The 25,535-nt window shown below is 43.8% G+C and overlaps 1 protein-coding gene across 1 annotated transcript in view; it reads left to right on the top strand.

The window, feature by feature from the left end:
* The window catches only part of APPL2 (adaptor protein, phosphotyrosine interacting with PH domain and leucine zipper 2), a 697,983-nt gene that overhangs the window by 436,345 nt on the left and 236,103 nt on the right, over positions 1-25,535 (top strand). The window contains exons 8-9 of the mRNA XM_078674621.1: positions 4,366-4,512; positions 23,971-24,053. Coding sequence (XP_078530747.1) covers positions 4,366-4,512; positions 23,971-24,053 — 230 coding nt within the window. The remainder of the gene's footprint in view (positions 1-4,365; positions 4,513-23,970; positions 24,054-25,535) is intronic.

Below are 25,535 nucleotides of genomic sequence, written 5' to 3' on the forward strand. Positions count from 1 at the left end.
GTGCCGCAAGCGGGCATAAAGCCACACTGGTCCGGGAGGATCAGTTCATGCAGCAGGGGGCGAACACGCTGCGCCAACACAGTAGCGAAGATTTTTATTTCAGTATTGATGAGAGAGATTGGGCGGTAGTCTGCGCAGAAAAGGGGAGGTGGTTGAGTTTTCGGAATGACCACTATGGTGGCTACATCAGTCTCTGGGGAGAAAGAGCCCATTTCTACCACATGTTGAAAGAGGTCGACCAGATGAGGGACTGATACTTCTCGATAAGTCACGTAATATTCCTGTGGAAAACCTTTGGGCCCTGGCATCTTCCCAGAGTTGAGTAGGGAGATGGCGCCCTGGATCTCCTCTGGAGTAAAGGGAAGATCAAGATCCACCGAGTCGGTCTGGGGTAAGCAAGGGAGATGGGCTCTGGTTCGAATCATCAGGTCGGCTAGGGAGGCCCCATGGGGCCAGTTTGAATAGAGCTGAGAATAGTAACCCATGAAGGCCTGGACGATATCTAACGAGGCACAGTGATGGGTACCAGCGGCGTCACGGATTTCAGGAATAATTCTGTTGGCCCGGGGATAGGAGACCAGGTTATGAAGCAGTTTACTGTTTTTGTTGCCCCATCCATAAACGCGGGCCACAGAGGAGCGCCAGAGCATCCTGGCTGGATCTAGGGAGATCTGGCGGATCTCTTCGTGAAGTTGTCTAGCTGAGTGGACGTCCTCCGTGTCTTCCGAGGTCACCTCCAGCCACATGGCCTGCGCCTCGAGCTTAGACGAGGAGAAAATGCTATTAATCCTAAAGTGCCTGATCAGTCCTCTAAATTTTATATTAGGACTTGGGAATATAATTTACCATCTACATCTACAAGGGTGACTAGTTGATAATTTTTAGGATCAGACCTGTCTCCTTTCTTGTGCAGTGGATTTACAATATATTCTTTCTAAGAATTTGGCACATGTGCATTCTGGAATGGTATGTTAAATAATGGCGTGGACCAGAATCCCCAGTATTTCTGAGCTCCCTTAAAAACAGAACAAGGGTGTGCATGAGGACATGGCATACTCAATGTGCTACATCTACTGAGTAATGCTAGCACTCTTTGTCTATTAAAATCTATAAGGTTAGTAGTTTCGCTATCATGTGTTGATATATATATATGTATTCTCGCACTGCCTGTACTGTACATTTTTAGGAGTAGAGTATCCAATTGTATATTAACTAGAAATATAGGCCACTGAATTGACAGAGGATTTGCTGTTTCCTTGCACACCAAACATTGCCCAAAATGCTCAGAATAGGGACCAGAAAGAAGGTAGTAACAGTTCTTTATGAAGCGCTACTAGACAGTTTAAAACAACCATAGTCATAATTGAGATGAAAATAGGACACCGATTTAGGAAAAGAATTCACAGAAAGTGATTTGGATTTAAATACACGTCCAAAGTATCCAGAAATGCATGCCTAAAGCGAATTTAATTTAATTAACTCCACAGGACATATATATTACATCACAGAAAATAGTGAAAATATATACAAACCCAAACTCTGCATTTCAGCTAGAGGCAGGGTTTTACAACATAATGTGGGATTGGTTTGATATTGGGAAATGATAACTGAGATGGTAGCTGATGTTACAATAAGAGAGGACCTGCTAAAACCAGAAGTGTGTCTTGTTGGTCTAATGCCAGGACCCAGAAGAATCACTATGGGTAACAAATTCATAGACCCTGTGCTTACACTCGCAAAATAAGTATTGGCATGAGTTGGAAAACTACGACCCCACACCCTGATTTGAAAAATGGAAGCAACAGTATGGAGAGGCAGAGAGAAACTGTTATGGTTGCTATATCGAGGCCTGGAAGAAAGCGATATCATGTTCCACAGTGCCATAAATAAAAGCACCCCACTGTCGGCAGCCCCCAATATTTATTGGTACACCACAGTAATGGGATCGTCTGGCTTATTCCCTATTCGAGGCATAACATAACATAACATGTGTATTTGTAAAGCGAACGTTCACACGTAGGTCTCCTGGCGCTGAAGAACAGTTGTTTATTGTTACCCAACTCATTGGTACTCATTTTATCGACCTCAGATGGATGAAGGCAGAGTAGACACGCAGGGATTTGAATCTGTGACCATGAGGTCGAGCACAGGCCCCTGTAGTGGATTCATATGTCCACTGAGCCACCAGGCCCGGCCTTAATTGGTCTGAACCAGATCAAGACAATATCTTCAGATTTTAATTCAGGTATGTTTGCCAACAAGTGCAGGATGTTAAATCAATTTAGTATGACTTCCGTATCACTGGAAATATACTCTAGTTTTATGAAACATTTTTTTACATTTCCTTTGGAACCTCGGTATTTTTTAAACTAATAGATGTTCTTTCCTTTCATTTGCCTGGTAAATTATAATCTTTGAGTAACTCATCTTTGTATCTAAGGAATTATCTAAAGAAGAGTCCTATTGCTCGAAGTTGATCATTTACAAAGCCAGGAGTCCAAGAGTCAGTAGCTGATGTCTCAGATGCCAAACTCCTTTCTGATAACGGATTAGAACATGTTTCTTGACCACTTACTTGTTATCAAGTGGGATAAAATCCAAATCTACGTTGCCCACACTCACACTCAGGATTTTTTATCAGTTATGTGTCCCAATAATATAAGGATGCATTACACATATCATTGATCAAATCAGAATGTCATATAGTTTGTTCGAAAGGCTTGAGTTTGTGTGGAGTGGTCACTTACAACTGGTTTGCTTTTTAAAACCCTATTGATTGCAGCCTTTTGAACAGGAACAGTTTAATCTGAGACTTGGACCCTTTTGAGCGAACAGCTAGCATCAGTATTACCTAACAAAGAGAAACTCTTAGAATAACCTATATTTTTGATGGTTTTACTCGAATTATTGTGCTCCCCAGAAAGGTGATAAACGTTGTCTTTATCATTTTTTACGAACTTACATATATGTTCAAATCTTGTTGACCTCTCCCAATAAGCGGGACTGCTTTGAATGCAAGTTGCGTCCACTGTTGCACCCTGGCTCTGATAAAATAAGGGAAATAATTTAATTGTATGTTGCTCGTTCTTCTCTGCAATTCCTTCGTCATAATAACATAAAGTAGGGTGTGCTTGTGTCTCTGCCTCAAGTGCCAGCTTTACCTAGTAGTGTAAGTGTGCATTTGAAGAGATGGTAGTGTGCAGAGCTGTAGGAGGACAAAATGAAGGATGCCTCACCCCTCAGGGTGACATCCGTAGTAGTTGCAGGGATTGGATGGAGAGAGGAGAGATTATCATGATCCCGACTGTGGTTGTCCAGTGAGTCACGGACTGTTGAGTTTACAGTGATGGTGAGTCTATGAGACATAGGCTGCTGGAAGAGGGGGTAAGCAAAGGAAGTCGAGGCCCTCCTAAAGGCATGGCTCCGTTGGAGAATTCAAGGGTGGTAAAATATACCTTGCAAACATCCTCACTTGCATCTCACTGCAACTATTTGTGTGTGCGCAACAGTGGCAAGGGATGCAATGCTTGGTCTTTTAGACTCTCAAATATGTGTTTTTAAGAAAATGTTGTTTCAGAGGGAAACTAGTGGAGGGACCAGCCTTGTTTAAAGAGAATTCCAAAGCTATAACTTTGTGAGGAAGCCTGAGAAGTAATGTTGTATACTCCTGAATGGGGGGATTTTCGGGGTTGGCTCTTCTTAAATTTGAAGGGTATATGATCCTCGAGAGATGCGCAGACTCGATAATAATTATGAAAAGAAAATAATTGAACACTAGGTAGGCACACAAAGCACTACACTGTCACACTCCTCTGCACAACCTCGTTGGTATACATTTTAGATGAAAGCCTTGGATCCTTAAATACATATGACTTTGCATTATTAAATTTTACTTAGATTGAAGGCAGAGGAAAATCACCCCATCTATTTAGTTTGCCCAGTCCTAAAGTGCTTTAACACGCTGGCTAATAGGTCTGCAGTGCTGCCTTTGCTCTTTTGACAGAAGAATTCCTTCTGTCAGTTTGTCTGTCTAATGGGAGATCCTGACTGGCAGTGCACTCGGAATGCCACGTTGGGGCCTAGCAATATGCCAGAGTTTCTGTGTTCTCGAAAAGTCTAGTGTAACAGGTTTTTCAGACATTATATGGAAGCGCACAACAGCTGGGACCTCCCGCCATTTTCAACTTACTGTTTGTATGAAATGTCCCTTCAGCGGCCCATCCTTTTGTCAGCCAATGGCATAAAATATGAACTGTTAAAACATTCTGTGATTTCGTGATTCGCACTCGATACATCATCTTCCATGGATTGTGTTGCAGTAAAACACTTTGCATAACTTAACATTTTCCACTACTTTTCATACAGCTGAAAGCAGAGATTGCAAAAGAGGTGGCGAATGCAAGAAGAAAACAGCATCTTTCGTCTCTACAACACTATTGTGCGCTCAACGCTCTGCAGTACAGGAAGAGAATAGCAATGATGGAACCGATGCTGGGTTACACCCAAGGGCAGGTATGTGCACCCCTTGCTGTCATTCAGAGCAGTGCAACATCGCCCAGAGACTCTAACAGGTTTTTAAAAATGCTCCAGTTTCTGCATGCATTTTACAGTATTCAATGTTTCTGATTAAAATGTACTCATTTGCTGCTACAAAGAAATATATTTGAAGTTTAAGAGTAATGTTTACACATATACTCTCTGCTTGCTAACACCAGTGTTTGTGAATATTCCACCTTACTTCTCCCAACCTTTTCCTGCACATAAATAATGGATTAATGCTTCTGGGTGATTACTCAAGACATCACTCCAGGAGAGGCACCCAAAGACTTAACCGAAGGAGTCACGCCACTAGGCCCAAAGCGATCACTTTGCATGACTTCAAAAGGACCCCTTACTTTTTTACAGCTTGTAAGACACATTATCAGCCTGCACAGACTCCTCTAAGTGTTTCTCCTAATAATTAGAAGTATTTGCCCTGACTCTAATGCCCAGTTGGCTCATTCACTGTGAGACTACATCTGTCACTGTGTGGGCGTATCCGGCATCTGTGCCTGTAGTAGTATAATGAGGTCTAATGTCCATGCAAGGTCCATTTCTGTACACAAACAAACCATGCACCCTATCAGTGACGTAGCCTGCGGCCTTCAACTACAAGGTCCTACAAGATTTTCACTTCTGCCTTCTCAAAACATATATGAAATTGTGCAAGCTGAACCTCTTATTTGAGCCTTATTTGAAGCTATTTTCTCCTAGCTCATCACTGCCTTGTGGAGTCTGGGCCTTTTCTCTAGCTGACTCACTGGAACGAGCGTTGGTCATGAACATGGATGGGTATGCATAATCCCCTTAAGCGTCGATGGACTGGTTGCTTACAGATTTGTGTGAGCAGGGGCTACTAGACCATGCTTTGGTCAAAATATAATTTGCTTCCACTTTCTACAGTAACTTGATCCAGGCACGATCCAGTATTTGCCTCCACCACATTGCTAGTTGGGTTCAATGGTTAAAAGTGCACCACAACCACAAACTAATGTTCACACATAAGGTTAGAATGCACAAAAATGAACACAGTGGATTATTTCTGCCACTACATTCAAAGCCCCTCTCATTTAACCTTCCTTCTTGCTAATCATAAAACGAGAGACCATTTCACAATCCTAATCCTCACATAGAAGTATAGGAGTGAAGCAACCTATTAGGCTTCTTTCCAGGACCCCAACCTATTTCCGATGTTTACTAGTGAAACACAGGCATGCACCAATCCCACCTTATCCGTATGTAAATACTAGCTTCTCATACCCGTACTCAACTCTACATTTTTACATTGGTAAGTAGAGATACTGAACTCACAGGGCCAAATTCTCAAAGAAATGTGGAAATCTGCACTCTCAGATTTACACCTGTGTTCAAGTGCAGATTTGCACATTCCTGGCATTCACAAGCATTCCCTGGGATCCCCATGTAAAGATGCTCTGGTGCAGCTTTCTATGTGAACTCCTGGGAATGTCGTCTTACATATCGGTTGCAGTCCTACTCCCTCTGTGCCAAGTTCTCAATTGCTCAGAACCCTGCAGAGGGATGTGAGGCATACCCCTTTCTTTACACCACTACAAAATATGAGGGTAGGTCATTACCTTCCCACCTTGGAAATCGATATATGACAGTCTTTGTCTGGAATAAAAACCTGACGCATGAAAGGAAGAAGAATTTGTGAATGTCCACCAAGGTACTTGTTTGTGGGCATTCGCAAAGTTCCCAGGCTTAACCCTCCTTGGAAAATCTCATGTTCGAGGAATATGAGCTGCAGATCTCACACTGTGTATTAGATTGCCACCTGGTGTTGGGCTCAGATGATTGCATGTTTTTGTCGTCTTGGAAGAAGTCTTTGTAGTCACGAGATAGGTGACTCCTCCCTTGGACGATAGTGCGCAACGGCATCGGCTATATCCTTAGATTGTTTTACCGCCACTGGGTTCGGATGCAACTTTTCCACTCCGGTTCGAAATCTACTTTTCAAATAGTTTGACGCGTAAAAACTTTACCAAACAACTTTTGATATCAATAACTATAGACTCGACTTAATCAGCTCGATTCCGGTCATCGGCGCGGGCCGTTGGGCCTATCCACCTTGTGAGGCCTACAACTCATGGAAAGGACGCCATTCAAGAGATGTCCCGAGTGTGGAGCAAAATTTCCACACAGCGACCATCACGAGGTGTGTAACCTGTGCTCATCACCAGAACGCGACGAGTCGAGCTTTACAGCTTGCGGATCCTTTTGATCCAAGAAGACCATTCGAGATCGGAGGGCCCGTCAACACGATATGCAGAGATCAGCTCCGGAACCGGTGGATATCTTCGAAGGTCTATGTGTCCTGGAGGAAGATTCCGATGATCTCCAGATCGTATCTGAGGCAGACGACTCCGATGACTCCATACTGTCAGGTCAACGCGTGAGTGCGATTGCCTCTACCCCAGCCCCAACACCTAAATCAAAGGCAAAGGTCAAAACTCCGCCTTCTGGGCCCAGTCGTGACCGAAACACTGATTCAAAAGCCCCGCCATCGAGCCCGGCTCCGAAGAAAATATTAAAGCCTTCTGGTAGCTCCATACCGAGCAAACCGCACGCACCGATACCACCAGCTCCCACGGCACAGAAACCGATAGAAGTCCCGGTTCCGAAACACACTCAGAAACCTTCGACTCCTAAAGACAAGACGGCTCCGAAAGCAATGAAGCCTGTTTCCGACGCTTCCAAGCTGAAAAAAACTGCTTCCAGCCCGAAATCTTCGGTGCAGAAACCTACAAAGCCTGCTTCTGATGCCTCCAAGCCCACAAACCAGGCCTCGACTCCAAAGACAATACCTTCGGTGCCGAAACCTACGCCAAAGGACTCTATAACAGCTCCTAAGGCTAAAGACAAGCAACAACCATGCACGAAACCGAAAAAATCGGCACCGCAACCGGTTCCTCAAGAAGAGGAGCTTTTTCAACCTAATCCTTTGCAAAAAAGGATCTACATTGATCCAAAAACAGGACATGTTTCTACAATGCCACACAGAAAGAGGAAGTTAGATACAGCACCTACAACTCCAGTGCCTGTCAAGAAGAAGGATTCTGCCACATCACCTATGCACCCTTCTTCTCCTGTACCTTCTCTTTTACCTCCTCTTCCTTCAAACATTTCACCTCAAAATTGACTTCAAAATTCACCGCAAAATTCTCCTCCTCATTCTTCACCACCACAGACACCTCCTCAGAATGATGATGAGTATAACCTAAGGGATGGGGGAGTACCCAAACCCTCAAGATGTACCAGATATACCTGAACCACATACATATCCATCCAAGCCATCTCCTCCAGAGGATAATATTGGTTTCGGACACTTACTCAATAGGGCGGCCATCTATCATGGTGTCACAATGCACTCAGATGAGGCAGAAGAAGATTTTTTGCTAGATACTTTTGAACAATCACAAAAGTCAGCTCAAATACTACCTACGATTAAAGGGGTCATTAAGCATGCACCAGAAGTGTTTAAAGATCCTGTACGAGCTAGGATCATAAAGCCAAGAATAGAAAAAAAGTACAGACCTGCTCCTGGGGATCCTGCCTACATTAAGGGACAGCTACCCTTAGAATCCCTAGTCGTTTCAAACACCAGAAAATGAGCAAACTCACAAACATCAGGTGAAGCACCACCTCCTGATAAGGAATCAAAAGTAACAGACGCTTGAGGCAAGAGAATAGCTGCACAAGCTAGCAATACATGACGCATAGCTAACACATAAGCCCTCCTCGCAAGATACGACAGGGCTCACTATGTTCAGTTAGAAACACTTTTACAACATCTACCTGACCAATATAAAGCACAGGCAAATGACCTTATCCAAGAGGGTAAGCTAATCTCAAATGCCTCAATCAATCAAGCGCGCACTTGATGTTGCAAACACTGAATCTAGAGCAATAAACACTAGTGTCCTCCTTAGAAGACATGTGTGGCTATGCATTTCAGGATTTAAGCAAGAGGCGCAAACAACCAACAACAATTGTTTGGTCCAGAGGTAGACACAGCACTTGAAAAAATGAAGAAAGACACTGATACAGCTAAATCTATGGGAGCTCTGCAGTCCACCCAAGCACAAGGCTCCTTTTATCACTTCTGTTACAGAGGAGGCTCCAAACAAGCTGGAGCAGCTTCTTTTAAAAACAATACACAAACATCCTCCAATAGAGGATATTTTAGAGGAGGCTACAGAAGCAACTACAACAAGGGAAGAGGTTGAGGTAATAACAACAATCGAACATCCTCCACCACTAAACAGTGACTTCCTTCAGCTCCCCCAACAGCATTCCACTCCTGTAGGGAGGAGATTAACACAGTTCCTGCCTGTCTGGAATTCCATTACAACAGGCAAGTGGGTAAGACAGATTATCCCATATGGTTACTGCCTACAGCTTACAGTTACCCCTCCACATATACCACCCAGACAGCTTCCAATATCCACAGAACATCTAACGCTGCTCCAACAAGAGGTTCTCTCATTGCTGCAAAAATATGCAAAAGTGTTAGTTCCGTTGCAACATCAAGGAACAGGGGTTTGCTCACTATATTTCCTGATACCCAAAAAGGACGGGACACTAAGACCAATTCTAGACCTAAGGCCTCTCAATCTGTATATACACTCAGATCATTTTCACATGATCACTTTACAACAAGTGCTCCCATTGTTGCAACAAGGCGATTTCCTGACCACACTAGACCTTAAGGACGCCTACTTTCACATTCCCATACATCCCTCTCACAGGAAGTATCTAAGATTTGTACTAGAAGGACAACACTATCAGTTCAAAGTCCTTCCATTCGGTGTCATAACTGCACCACAAGTATTTACAAAGTGCCTGGCAGTAGTAGCAGCACATCTCAGAAGACAACAAATCCATGTTGTCCCATACTTAGATGATTGGCTCATAAAAGCCAAGTCATTCAATCAGTGTGTCCAACACACATCTCAAACAATTCAAACACTGCACAACTTGGGGTTTACAATAAACCACACCAAGTCACATCTTCAGCCCTCTCATGTACATCAATACCTAGGGGCTCCCATAAACACCGATACAGCTCTAGCTTATCCCAGTCCTGCCAGGATACAGAGCATTCAAGCCTTAGTCACAAAGTTTCAAAACCAACACGCTCTCCCAGCCTGAGTGTTCATGCAACTAATAGGCATGATGGCATCTTAAATTTTTATTGTACCATATGCAAGACTGCAAATGCGCCCATTGCAGGAATGTCCAGCACATCAGTGGAATCAGGCACAAGGACAACTTACACACCTGGTGTTGGTGGACAGCTGCACACATCGCTCTCTGCAGTGGTGGAACTCCAAAAACTTGTCCAGAGGGTGGCCGTTCCTCGAACCTGTTCCACAGATAGTACTGACAACAGACGCATCCCTCACAGGATGGGGAGGCCATCTGCTCCACCATACAACTCAGGGAAGATGGACCGCTCAACAAAAGGTGCTTCACATGAATCACCTAGAGCTGCTAGCAATATTCCTAGCACTAAAATCCTTCCAAGTACATGTACGGAACAAAGCTTTCTTGATCCAGACGGACAACATGACAGCCATGTACTACATTAAAAAACAAGGAGGCACACATTCCCTGCAGCTGTCCCAGCTCGCACAGAACATTTGGAGATGGGCCATTCCACAAAAGATATATCTGCTTGCAGAACACCTTCCAGGAGTTCACAATCAGATAGCGGATCTGTTAAGTCGACAGTCACAACAGATTCACGAATGGGAACTACATCTGCAAGTTCTTCAACCATTCTTTCACAAGTGGGGTCATCCAGACATAGACCTGTTTGCCACACATGAGAACGCAAAATGGTGTGCACGAAGATATCATTGTTGCGATTAACGCAAAATGCCCAACCTTCGCCACCAGGTTTCCACACCCGCTGTCCAAGGGCAAGGGAATATGGATGAACTGGTCAGGCAGATTTGCGTACGCTTTTCCGCCAATCCCACTAATTCCACAAGTAGTACGCAAGCTCAGACAACAGTCTCTCAAATTGATCCTGGTAGCTCCCACATGGGCACGCCAAATGTGGTTCACCACACTACTAGAACTCTCTCTAGTTCCACACCAAAGACTGTCTCTGACACCATCCATGGTAACGCAGAACCATGGAGACATCAGACATCCAGATCCAAGTCAACTGAATATGACGATCTGGCTCCTGAAGTCTTAGAGTTTGGTTTCCTTAACCTGCCACCAGACTGTATGAATATCATTAAAGAAGCCAGAAAACCTACTACTAGAGCTTGCTGTGCTGCAAAATGGAAGAGATTTTCCATTTACTGCACTTATAATCAAATTGATCCTCTAGATGCATCTGTTACCTTCTCCATTTACAAAGATGTAATCTAGCATATTCATCTATACGTTTATATCTTGCAGCCATTGCAGCATATCTACAAAACAGACAACATAGGACGACATCACATTAGATGAACTTAAAGCAGCCCTAGCCAAGCTTCGGGCGGGGAAGTCCCCTGCAGAATTTTTTAAAAGGACGGCGGACTTGCTGGCCCGCCATCTGCTGGGGCTTTTTGAGGAGGCTGCCCAGGAGGGAGAGTTACCGATAGATCTCCGTCTGGCCACGATAATTCCAATATACAAAGAGGGTAAGCCGGCAGACGACTGTGCGTCGTACCGCCCCATTTCCCTCTTAAATGTAGAGGTAAAGCTTCTTGTGACGATACTGGCTCTCCGGCTGAGGCGGGTGATTCCGGGACTGGTACATTTGCACCAAACGGGTTTCCTCACCGATAGGGGAACGAGGCTAAATCTCCGCCGGTCTCACAATTGGTTGCAAGAGATGAGCACAAGGCACGACCCTCATCTGATTTTGTCCCTAGACGCAGAAAAAGCATTTGATGCAGTCCACTGGCCATTTCTTGAAGGGGCACTGCTGCGCTTTGGCTTTGGGCCTAAGTTTCGAAACTGGGTAAAGCTGCTTTATACTGACCCCAGAGCAAAAGTTAAATTTAATGGGACACTCTCCAGGGACTTCCCGGTGAGACGGGGGACTAGACAGGGGTGTCCACTCTCTCCCCTGCTGTTTGCTCTTACGATAGAGGTTCTGGCATGTGCGATCCGGCAAAATGGAGACATTAGGGGATTCCGAATAGGTCAGGCGGCTGCAATGGAGGAAAAAGTATCGTTATATGCGGACGATGTTCTACTGTATATAACACACCCAGCCACTACGATAGGGGCATTGTTTTCAGAATTGGATCAATACGGGGCCCATGCAGGCTACCGGATAAACTGGCACAAGTCGATCCTATATGATCCTAAAGGGAGGGAAGAGTGGACAGACTTGCCAGGGAGGTTGCAGACGACAAGCGAGGGGTTTGTTTACCTTGGGATATTCGTGAAACTGGACAGGAACCTCTCCTATGAAAAGAATATCAGACGAATATCTAATAATTTTGCAGAGGATGCGGCCAGGTGGATGATGCTCCCTCTTACGCTCTTAGGCCGAGCGGCCATGTTTAAAATGATGACGCTCCCGAGGTATCTGTACGCATTTCAAAATGAATACTTCCCTATTCCGGCGGGTCTTCAGGGACATGAATGCGGAACTAAGGGCGTTTCTGTGGCTGGTTAAGCAGCCCCGAGTGGCGCTGATGACCCTACAAAGTCATCAATAAAATGGCGGAATCTCGCTGCCGAACATTGAAGCCTACTATTGGGCGGAGCATCTGGCGCCAATTAATGATTGGATACACGCCCCAGCCGCGCATCCTACCTATGCATTGGAGCGGCATGGCCTGGCAAAGCGTACATACATTCACTATTTATACGGGGGCGCAGGAAAAGCTGGGTTGCTTACTGCCACCAGGGTTACCCTGGAGAGCTGGGAACGAACGATGAGGGCAATAGGCTGGGACCGAAAACCGACGAGGCAAACACCGCTATGGCACTGTGCTTGGTTGAAGGAACTGCGTAAATTGTGGGGTCCAGAGATGGGACGCCATAGGTATATCAACCATAGGGGATGTGATGAAAAATGGGGAATTGAAGTCCTTCCAAGAACTAAAGGTGGAATATGGCCTACATCACACGCAATATTTCAAATATGCTCAATTGCGACACGCCTGGAGAGCGGAGGGGACTCTGACAGGTACATTCCCAGAATACGCACCGCTGGAAGGCCGCCTCCTGCAGGAGCAGATTCCAAATAGGGCAGTCTCACTGACATATAGAACTGTGATGAATAACATACCGGACGGGCTGGTGACCCTTAAGAGGAAATGGGACCAGGATGTGGGAGAGATGGACACGGTGGACTGGGACGTAGTCCTGTGCACCCGAGAGAGGTAGCCATTAAGTCCCGCCTACGGCTAATCCAATATAATATCCTACATAGGACCTATTTTGACAGGGTGCACCTCTATAAGATGGGAAGGGCTGGAGACCCGAACTGCCTCCACTGCGGATGGGACGGTGGAGATTTTTTTCACGTCATTTGGTCCTGCACAGAAATTCAGACCTATTGGGTTGAGATCCTGAGGGAACTGGGGGAGGTGCTGGAGACCACTCTGCCGTTAGACCTCAAATTGGTCCTGTTGGGAATGACTAATGAGGTAGACCTGTCCCGTCCACTGTTGATTTTTCTGGCCCTGGCACTGGTGGTTGCCAAGAGAGATGTGGCGAGGAAATGGGGGGTATCCACCGTCCCACAGTTGGAGGAGTGGCATGGATCTATATATGGCAGCCGAACGGGTCATGTATGAGGTGCAGGGCTGTCCTAAAAAGTTTGGTAGAGTCTGGGGTAAATGGCGTAGATATCATGGTTTAGATGGAGGACTCTGAACTTGTGGGGGAGGGCAGATTTTCTGCCTGGGGTTGGAGGGATTGTGATAAATGTCACTGTGATGCAATGGGGGGGGGGGTCATTGGAAGAACTCTGCTGGAACTGGGTGTGGTGGCAGGGAGTGACGTGTTTTTAATACTGATACATGGAGGGTGGGGTGCGAAAGGGCAGAATATGATGATCAATGATGACATGCTTGTTATGTTTATGAACAATGAAAAAGCAAAAAAAAAAATTATTTAAAAAAAACAGACAACATATGTCGTTATTTAGAGTACCTGCAATCAAAGCTTTTATGGAAGGGTTAAAGAGAATCATTCCTCCTAGGTTACCACTCTCTCCAGTTTGGAACCTAAACTTTGTTCTTACCAGGCTCATGGGGCCCCCATTTGAACCTTTGCATAAGTGTGCACTGCAATTCCTTACATCGAAAACAGCTTTCCTTATTGCTATTACCTCTCTTAGGAGAATTAGTGAGATTCAAGCTTTCACTATACAAGAACCATTTTTACAATTACATCGTATCAAGGTGGTTCTATGGACTAATCGTAAATTCCTTCCTAAAGTAATCACTCCTTTTCATCTAAATCAATCAGTAGAGTTGCCAGTGTTTTCCAAAACCCAGACTCTGTAGCAGAAAGAGCTCTACACACACTAGAAGTAAAAAGAGCTCTTCTCTATTACATTGATAGGACCAAATCCTTTCGTAAAAAAAAGCAACTGTTTGTAGCTTTCTCTCCACCACGTAAAGGCAACCCCATCTCTAAAGCGGGAATTGCAAGGTGGATTGTAAAATGTATACAAATATGCTATCACAAAGCAAAACGTTCATTAACAGTTCCTCCTGGAGCGCCCTCCACACGCAAACTAGGAGCCTCCATGGCTTTCTTAGGGAACAGTCCCCTAGAAGACATCTGCAAGGCAGCAACATGGTCTACAACACACACCTTCACTAGTTGATATGCAAGCCAAGCAGCAAGCTGCAGTAGGCCAAGCTGTCCTCAAAACTCTCTTTCAAACTACTGCAACAGATACAGGTGACCACCGCTAGGGGAGACACTGCTGTACAATCGATGCACAGTGTGAGATCTGCAGCTCATATGCCTCGAACGGAAAATGCTACTTACCAATATGCATCTGTTCTTGGCATAAATAGCTGCAGAGTCTCACATGCCCTCCCGCCTCCCCGGGACCTGTATCTGTTCCAGTTCTATCTTAATTAGATATACACGCATGGACATCCCTTCTTTATTTCTACTAACTCCATCATTTCCTATCATGGCGAAAAAGAATCTAAGGATGGAGCTGATGCCCATGCGCACTATCGTCCAAGGGAGGAGTCACCTATCTCATGACTACAAAGACTTCTTCCGAGACGACAACAACATGCAATCTTCCGAGCCCAACACCAAGTGGCGATCTAATGCACAGTGTGAGACTCTGCAGCTCTACATGCCAAGAAGAGATGCATACTGGTAAGTAGCATTTTCCTTTCCCTCCCCTCTGCTCCCTTCAAGTGGGATTTACAGATATGGAGAACGATGCACTCGCTGTGGAGATCTATGTACCTGCAATCGGTTTACATCTAACAGGAATCCCATTCTAAATTTCTAGCAGGTATAAAACAGGTAAAAGGGTCACAAACATATGTTTAAGACTGAATTTATCTTTGAGACTAGGGCCTACAATTTGTTGCATAGGACTCCAGCACAAATTGACAGACCCTGGAGTGACCCTAAGTCGTAACTCCCTAATTTAGGCATTCAAAATCTAACTCAAAGAATTTCAACCCTAACTCTTCCATACTAAACAGAGAGACACACTAGCTCTAATCCCATTATGCATTCTCCCTCTAAAAGGGTCCACATTCTAAACATTGATGTTGCTCAAAGCCTACATAATGCCCTACTGTTAACCATTCACATACATAACCAGTCCAGTGCGTTGTGTACAAGCCATTACCCCAGTGAACAATCCACTATTAAAGTCTGTCCGTCATGTCGCAGCAGGTTATGCAGTCTCGCGCACCTTAAGGACATTGCAGATTAAAGCCAAATGAGACTGCCTGGTAACGCATCATGAGTTTTCACTCGTGAAGGTATTTTGCTTACCTAACCTTGACTACAACTAATCTTCATTCAAGTTTTAGGAGTTGTGAAACCCTTTTTTTTTAAAGGATTTTATACATTGTTCGAATTGGATTCTCAGTGCGATACTTCTCAGCATTTAATGATGCCGACCTCTGATTTCAAACCTGGTGCGTCATGCGAGGGTCTTGTTGTGGCATATGATCTACAGGTGCATGTACCTTTTTGCTTGTGTTTAACTTTAGTTCTCTGGATAACTACTTGCCCTTTAAATAGGATCCACAATATAAGAGCACTTTTCAACTAACCTTTACCAGAGCAGTTGTCTTCCACTCATACAGCAGAAGGAGTGTCATGATCTGCAAGAGTCCACATTATTTTCAATGGGGAGAACTTCTACTGATTTACTAATTTTTTTGTTTAACCATTTATTGACATTTAAATTTAAACATTACAGTACAACAATATTTCAATGACCACAACTGCCAAGCGAAGATATTGCAGTAAACACATGACATGCCCGTCACAGTGATGGCAAGAGTGCATCGTCTTGGCTATGATATAGTGATGGTATCTACAGCTCTGGAACGCTTGTGAGGAATTATGAGCGAGTGCACAAACCAAACGCTACTTATTGTGGTGTTGTACTATGCGTGTTATTGCACATTAATAAACTAAAGGAAGGAGGTACTACATAATGAGGACAAAATAACTTAACTAAGGGAAAGGGGGACCGCCCATAACCCAAGGCCCTGAAGTGTAACAATGGCTAAGCAACTGCATGTGTAGCGCACGAAGACCTCGTGTTTCAGCGAGACATGTATAGATTAAGCGAGGCAGCCCCCTTTATTGCGTCGTGTTAGTGGGAGTGGAGTACCCTCGTGGCGCTGAGGAGACCTCCGCCTCTCCCTGCGCGTCTGCTGTAGGTGTGGCTGGCTTCTGCAATTCAATATATGTAGAGAAAAAGTGTAGCAAACTCTGAGAATGTATATAGACCCTAGACCAACATGTAACAATACATACTATACAGCATCCAAATAAATATATACTGAAACAATTCTATATAAAAAATTCTTAGATCTTTTTATTTCAGTTATAGTATATTTTCTTATTTTTTTCCTTTTTTCTTATTCATTTCATGTCTTCCATTAAAAACATTTGTAAATTTTATAAATGGCATTCAAGTTCTGTGAATAAGGATTGTTACAAATAGAACAGTGCAAAAACAATCAGTGTAAACAAAAAAACTACATAAACACAATATCATAAACAAAAAAAGGAGGTGATATACGATATAACCAGTCGTTGGAAGATTGGATGAAGGCAATGCGGTTGAATGGAACTACGCGCGTTTCGGCCAAAAGGCCTTCGTCAGGTGACCGTCAATCGTACATTACATATATACAAAAATGTGATAAAAACATGAAGAAAGTGGCTTTTTGAAAACAACACGGAATATCTGGTCCCTATGAGGGCAGCTTTATTTTAATGGCATCAAATTATAACATGCTGATAAATTCAAGTAGATGCCCTTCAGAGCACTTGATCTCGTGTGTAGCTCAAGGGTTTAAATCAAGTTATATTAAAAATGTGTTCATGGAAACTTTGTTGGAGTTGCCTGACTCTTAGAAATGTGACGATTGTTATTTATAATATTCAAGTCATTTGATATTTTTCTAGGTGAATTAGAGGGAACCGCGGGGTGCCGTCTTATATTTCCTTGTTGCATAAATAATCTTGGCGTGATTATATGGATAAATACGCCGGATAGAAGTTCATGTAGGTCAGGCTTCCTTCGTTCTCGGGATAACGCGTTCCAAGACGGGGGTTCTGCTCGTTTGTTCCTTCCGGTGGCAATTCAATAACCATAGCCCCCAATCTGCAGCAAGTGGAAACCTGCGAATTCCCAGTAAGTCCTTCCTTTATAGTGCCATGCTCCCGCCTTGGCCCAGTTGAGTATAGAATGGTGCCAGGCCAACACCTGAGGCACCGCAGGGTTTTTCCATCTTTTGGTGATCAGGCGCTTTGCAGTGATTAAACCCAAATCTAAAAATCGTGCAGTAGCCTTTTGTTTCTTGCCCCTCTTGCAGAGATGCAATATATACAACTCCCAGAGACTTCTATTGATTTACTCATGACAAACTTGTTTGAACGCAGCTTTGTTCTGAGATTTGTGGTATATGGGAGAGCAATGGCACCACCTACCATGTGTCCTACTGTTGTGCAAGTGGGGAGTAACAGTCTAAAACCCCAAAACACCCATTCACATTTTTACAATTTACTTTTAAATATCCTGTATGGACACAACAAAGAATAAACAACATTTTATCTAAATTAGCTGGCTCAGTTGTAGCAGGAGCACACTGAAGGAGCAGACAGACCATTAGGATGATGATGGATCTTTGATTGTCCAGAGAACTTTCCAGCACTAAATGGAAAAGCCTATGATAATGCATGCCACGCTATATGGGTGAAGCTTATTTTCTGTACCTTTTACCCTCACCAGATGGCTACTGCTATAGTTATGTAAAGGTGCCTAATGGACATATTGATTCACTTAAATTCACACTTTGAAATGAGATCACCACTCATTTTGTAATTTCTTCACTTGTTAAGGAGAATTTGTGGTAATCCCTACTGTTTAGCAGACGTAACGTGCGCTGAGTCATATGGCCAACAAAAACGGGTTCAGCAACAGAAGGCAGACATTTTGGGGAATACTATGCATAAGATTTTCATTTCCAAAAGTTCTCAAGAGCTCACTTTGCACCCTTTGTAGAAGAATTTCTTTGAGCAGTGACATGTGTACATAAACATGAACTGCTGGCTTGTTCTAAATGATCTGATCTCATGATTTTTATGAAGTTGTCTAACCTGTTTACATATATTATGCCCTTGTTTGCAAGTATAATATTCATTTCAAAATATTTGTTGCTTTTTTAGCCAACTGACATTGATAATCCAGTGCTAAAAAAGATAGATAGGCATTAGAATAGCAAACACTGAAAAAGAAATGTCTGAGATTCTTCCGATAAACAAGTCAAGATCTTGGTCGAGAACTGAAATATGATGATGTTTCAAGGAGTTCTGTGAAGATAACATTGGCTCAAATAGGAGAAGATAGAAGGTGTGTTTATGGGTCTATTATTATTTTTGAGCAATCCTCTTTGGTTACTTCTGCAGGTTTGTTCTTTTTTAAACGTTGTCATACTCATTGAATTGTTAAAGGTTAGTATAATTCATTAATTTGGATATTTTCTCCCCTGTTACCTTTAGCCAGAGGTTCTCTTATTTGTGTTTTGAATATCTCATTTTTAGCATAGAAACACATTTTCCCTTGGGAGAGGAAAGGGGTAAACAGTGTCTAAGGCCTCCAATGAAATTAAGATGTGGATGATTTCTTATTGAATGTGTTTTAATTTCTTTGCCGGTTCTGTCTTGTCTTACTTCAGAGGTTCCAAACCTACTACCACAAGTAGGATTGGATTTGAGTAAAACAGCCTCCATGGGATCTTTCTGTAATTTTATATAGTGACCATAGTGACAGTGATAGCCTTCTGATATATTTATTAACCAAAATGCTTAAAATGAGTCTAAAAATACCCTCTTCAAATATCGTTTCTTCTTCCAATTCACTCAGACGAGACCAGCTTTTTTTTTGTTGCATTTGAAAAATACAGATCAGGAGAGTTGGTGCCTGATCTAATCTCTTCACATTGTTTAAGCATTGTTGTCTAGACCTACTATTTGGGGTGAAACCCAAGTGGGATATAGTGGGTAACAGCACCTCCATGTCTGCCAAGCATGAATAGGCTTCACTGTTATTGTTGGTTAATACTTGCATTTTTTTTTTCAATGCCCCTTACATACAGAAGTTATGGCAAACCATAGTTTAAAGTTATCAACAAATTTAACACAACAAGGCCCAAGAAGAAGAAGCAAAGAATAAAGCGGGGAATATAAAGGAAGGGCTATCTCAAAATATCATGAAGAAAAAAACAAATAGTGAAAAAAAACAAAAAAAACAAAAGAAAACAAAAAGGACAAAAGAAGGAAAATTCATCCTGTCCAATCCGTGATCGGGGCCCAAATTTTCCGACCCATTTCACGTCTTCTACGTCCTTTTAGTCTATACACCGCTGATTCCATGTTATATATAGCCAGCAGCCTCCAATTTATAAATGTAGGGGATTCAGGACTGATCCATTGGGAAGTAATACCCGCTCTAAAAATAGACATAGCAATGAACAAAAAGCCTTCTTCGGGTTTGCTCCGCACTGCCAAGTTTTGCGTCTGGTCGACCACCAAGATCACTACGGTGGGTGTTCACATCAAAGCTTTACCAGTAATTTGGACAAGAAAAGATTCAATATCGTAAATATATTTGGCCAGTTTGGAACAGGAAAAAAACATGTGGATCGTGTCAGCAGCCAAGGTTCCACATCTGCTGCACGAATTCCCATGGTTATTAGACTATTTCTAGATTTTCCCAGGAGTATAATATAAATCAAAGGCTGACATGTAATGTTGGGGCCTCAGACTACCAGTTATTAAAGTCTGGTTGGCCAATTCCAGAGAAACTGCCAAATCAGTACCTTCTTGCCCAAATTTCCTATCCCACTTATCATTTTGAATGATTAGATCATCGGGCAAGTCAGAGATAAGTGTTTGGTATATTAACCCAATCCTAAATCTTTTCTCTATGATCCCCCACCAAAGGAATTTTCACAAACTTGTCTACTCCTGATGTTGCAAGCTTCAACAAGTAGCTCCTAATTTGTTAGAACTTACAAAAATTCCTGATAGGGAGCCCATATTTGTCTTGGAGGTCAGAAAAAGAATCAAATTAGCCCTCGAAGAAAAAATCGCCCAGTAGTAATTCCTAGATTACCCCAACTGATAGTGATCGAGTCCTGAAAAATGGAAGGCAGCAGATCATACGACAGCAGGGGGGTGTGCGCATTGCTATTTGATATGCCGGACCGCCGTCAATTTTTTTTCCCAAACAGAATAAACAGATTCGATATCTTTAAATTTAATTTTCTTATAGTAACTTGGTTCAAAGTTTCTAACTAAACAATTACGAGCATCTTCCCCAAGTAAAGTCTCAAAGATTGTAGGCCTGGTAAATTCCGGCACCACTGCCTTTCCCCTAGATAATAATAGTACCATTTGCTGTAACAGTGTGGCCCAATGGTATAGCATTAAGGAAGGTAGGCCCCATGCGCCCCTTGATCTAGGAAGTATTAGCCATATAGATGCCCTTCTGGCTTTATGAAGGCCCCACAAAAATCTTGAACAAGCCCTTCCTGCACTAGAAATACAATGCACTGGGAATCCAATAGGGATGGTCCTAAATAGGTATAGAAATTTTGGAAATATAGACATTTTTATGACATTGGAGCGACAGTGAAGTGAGAGGTGCAGATGGCCTAATCTCTCCAAAGTCTGATTCACCTCTTTAATGATCGGTAACATATTGATTTCTGGTATCTTCTCTACTGAAGGAGTGATCTTTACCCCCAAATAGGTTGCTACTGAAGCTATTGGAAGCCCTTCAGGTTTTTAAAATTCTGAGTGTATGACTTGAGTTTTGTCAACATTAAGCCTATAACCCGATTGCTTGGCTAAGTCATAAACTGCTAGAGGAGCAGAGCAAACATCCTTCGTGAAGATGGCGACATCGTCGGCGTAGGCTAGTGTTTTATTAGCCACACCATTAACAGTAGACACCTGAATCCATAGATTATTATCCAATTTACTCAAGAAAGGGTCAATATAAATTGAAAATAAAAGCGGAGGACAGGGGCACCCTTGGCGGGTTCCTCTGCTGATAGAGAGGGAACGCGACTCTTGTCCAGAGATACGGACAGAGGCCTCTGGGGAGATATATAAAGCTTGTATGGCTGTAATGAACTCCTGTGGGAATCCCTTAATTTGGAGTAACTGCCACAGAAAGCCCCAGGAGACCCTGTCGAACGCCTTTTCGGCGTCCAACAGGATCATTGCCAAAGGTTGTTTACAGACCTGAGCCCATCGAATAATGCTATTGCCCGTCTGACATGATCTGATGTGTCATGGCCAGGTACAAAGCCACATGCCACATGGACGGCTGAATGAGCTGCTCCCTCACTCTCCAGTGCTGACCTGCCTTTCTTGCAATGAAGAACTTTGTTGCCTCAATTACCTGCACTGGAAAAAGCCGGGTACTCACTAACGCTGTCTTGGCTGACTCACCTGGATGATTTGGCCTTTTCAGCCTTGGTTGTGGAGCATCCCGCTCCCCTGCTATCTGGTGTCTCGATGCCGGGTCAGTTCTGCATCTGCTGTGTCAGCTGTACTGTCCGCGGTACAGACGCCGCCGCCCGCTACTATGCCTCCAAAGGCATCCAGCAAAAGTATCATGGGTCGCGGCTCATCGTCTGCCCAGGAACCCCGGCGATGACTCCTGTAGCTGATACCAGCGCTGAGGGCAGGGAGGTCGGCAACCTTCAAGCAACCCCTGCTTTCTCGACTGAGACCGGCAAAAATCATATCGCTGGCCGGGGGGAAACAGACTGTCCCAGTGCTGTTCAAAGCGCAGACACTGAAAGTTAAGCCACCGATCAATGCTCCCGTCGAGGTCAGAGGGTCTGGTCCATCAAAATCACCTGCTCTCACCTCAGATGGCTCTCGTGTAGGATCAGGTGAAGACTCTGGCTGTACTTTGAATGTCTCTCCAGAAAGACCAGAAATTGACCCAATTTCCATCCAGCAAACAAGATGCATTCTGGTTAATGCAGTCTCCTCAGCTGGAATACAAGAGTAGAGTGCTCGGACACATTTAAAACAGGAGTTTTGAATGGCCAGAAGGAAGACTTTGATTCTAACAGGGAGGATGACCCCACTGACAATTTTTTTTCTCTATCTGATGTTTCTAATTCCTCAGAAGATGATATTTAGGATAAGGACTGGGCTGGTGATGGAAGTGACACTAGTAGCTTTCATTGGGAAGGGTGATCCTGATCATTCTCAGTTGAGTTCAGAGACTTAAAAAACCTAGAGCAATCTCTGCTTGTCCTACCTTGACTGAGGTGACCACAGGCGCTATGTCCTGGGATTATTCTTACTCACCAGGCTTGGGATACAAAAATAACACAATGGACGGAGCAGTGCCTGTTAGCACTGCTACAGCTATCACTTGCCTGAAGAAATCACGCTATCTACTATCTACCAGGTGATGATGGCACATAGGGAGGAGTCAAGGGCTGAAAGTTCCAGCACACAAGGGGCCTGTAGGAAACTACAAAACTCCATCCGTAGGATCGCTAAGACATGTTCGGACTTTTCCTCAAGAATAGTAGAAGCAGAAACTAGGATCCCCCAACTGGAAGATGATCTGGCCTTGCAGAAATCTAAGGTGATAACTATACAATCGATTAGAGATGACACTCTCTTCAAACTGACTGACCTGGAAAACCTGGCTAGGCGCAATAATTTAAGAATTCTGGGTATTCCTGAGGGCCAAGGAGGCTCTAACATCCGCCAATTCGTGATTGAATTTTTCGAGGAAGCTTTCCCGGATCTCCCTCAATGGGCTTGGAATACCCAAATTCGAAGGGCGCATCGCTTTCCATTTAACCAACGTAGCTCAGGGGGTCAGTCCGACAATCGCCCTCGTGCCAGCTTGATCTCCCTGAATAACTTTTTGACCCGGGAATCACTGTATGATTTGGCCAGGCCCGATCGCAAAAGAACCGGGAAAGGCTGCTATTTCTTTGTGCGCCCGGACTTCTGTTAGAAGACAGTTGGACTGCGATGGCACCTTCGACAATTGATGCCAGAATTCCAGGCTAAGGGTGCTCAGATCTTTCTCTTTTTTTCTGCTTCCCACAGTAAATTTGTACGTCTAGATTATTTTTTTGTCACAGACCTGATCCTTGAAGGGACTAGCTGTGAGTTACATCCCAGAGTAATCTCGGATCATAATCTGTTATTTTGCAACTTCTGTTTAGTGGTCCAAAACTAGCTGCGACAACCTGGACATTTGAGCAAAAACTACTGCTCTGCTTGACCAAGTGTATTGTAGTTATATGACAAATTGGATAACAGATTTTTGTCGGAGAAACAAGGGTATAGCCCCTGAGTTAATTGTTTTGGGACACCTTCAAGGCAGCTGTGAGGGGGGAGACCCTCAGCTTCTCTCTTCATCGTCAGAAGGTGATCAAAGAAAGGGTTAATGGTTGGTTTAACCAGCTTCGAGAAGTAGAGGAAGAACTCATTTGAGTTATTGCTGATCATGAAAAAAGAGAGGAATGTCAACGCCAGATAGCAAAGCATCTGAGTAGTTTACTTTATTAACTGATATGCTTCAGCTCATAGCAATTGTTAATAAACTGCCAGGGTGAACATGTGGCTTCAGATTAATCAACATTGCCCATCAGCCAATTTGTGAAATATAGATTAATAAACCTTTTTAACAATGTGCTTACTGTTTTGCAGATCCAGTTTTTCAAGAAGGGAGCGGACATCTTTTCTAAAAGGATGGATGGTGTTTTACCATCAGTATCAAACATGATTCAAAGGTAAAATAAAAGTAGAAGTCAACCTTTCGAAGTAGTTCATGCTGTTGACTACTGAGTAGTGTGACGGGTTTCATGTCTAAGTCAAAGCAATGCAGGGGCATTGGTTAGCCTTTGTGATGTGTCTATATTTGTTTATACTTCAGTGGTATTGGTTTGAGGTGAATGAGGACCCTTGAACATTGCCTAACATCGATGGTTCAAGTGACTAGATGTCATTTTTTAAATATATTTTTATTGAACATTTATTATAAAGCAACAATAACGATGGGAGCTGCGTTCAATAAATATTACAGATATCATTGAAAAGTCTACAATAACGGAGTGACCTGGCTTCTAGATTCCGGATGCCAATCCCCTATCCTCTGTCACTTTCGATGCTCTCGGGTGTAGTCCTCCCATTCCCTCCTCGGTGCCTTGGGGAAGCCGGGTTTGGGCATGCAGACTGGCTCCTGGTATATGGATACCCCCAACTCACTCTTTATCCTGACCCTGCCATTGATCCTCCATTGTCACAAACTTCTGAGTGCTTCCCCTTTCCTGGTAGATGGGTTCTTCGACTTGTCTAGACCACTCCATGTTGGCTTCCTATTCCCTTGCAGACGAGACCTGTGCTCTTTCATAGTACAGAAGTATATCTCTTCTGGCCATTGCCTGGGCCATGTTTCACAAAAGGCGTGTGCACCTCTTCAGGGTCATGCCGCACCGAAATACCGAGGGAAATTAGCCGGGGGGTGGGCTGATGCCATGCAGACCCCAATGACCCATGAAATCCTGTGTTGTATGCCCAACCAGAATTCCCTGACGCTTGTGCAGTCCCAGATCGTGTGTATCAACATAGCCTGCTAGCGGCACCATCCCTGACACTGATCATTTCTATCCCATTGGGCATAGCCTGTCTGTGTAAAATATGCTCTCTGTACTTATTTTACCTGGGCCAGCCTCAACCCAGTTGGATAGCGACTTTCCTGTGCTATCTACACACTGCCACCCACTCATTGTTTCGAGTCTGCCCAGGTTGCCCTCGCACTTCTCCCTAAATGTGTGCAGGGGAGGTTGACCGTTATTAAGAAGTGTAGAGTAATCCTGAGATGTGGCATGTCTGCAAAGGGAGCCCTCCCTGGACCCTATATTTTAGTGTGTTCTCATGCCCCAGTTCCTGCGCCTGGTCAAGTGGGTGGGCCAGGGTAGACCAGACCTGCAGGTAGCATAGGAATTGGCTTTCAGTCAAGTTGTTCTACTTCTGTAGTTCCTTGAAGGATAGCCACACTGCCTCACTCAGGAGGTAGTCTGACTTCTAGATTCCCTGATATCGTATTATCTGTGTCCCGCCACCCTGTGCAAGTCCGCTAGAGCCTTTGAATCCCACAGTGGTGTCTCCAGTGTCAGCTTGTCTGTCCATCCCATTTTACGTACCACCCTTGCCAATGTCCATATCACTGTGGCTTTTAGCATCGGAAGATCACAAGATCTCACCATGCCAAA

Source organism: Lissotriton helveticus, chromosome 1_1, assembly GCF_964261635.1.
Source record: "Lissotriton helveticus chromosome 1_1, aLisHel1.1, whole genome shotgun sequence".
Taxonomy (NCBI): Eukaryota; Metazoa; Chordata; class Amphibia; order Caudata; family Salamandridae; genus Lissotriton; species Lissotriton helveticus.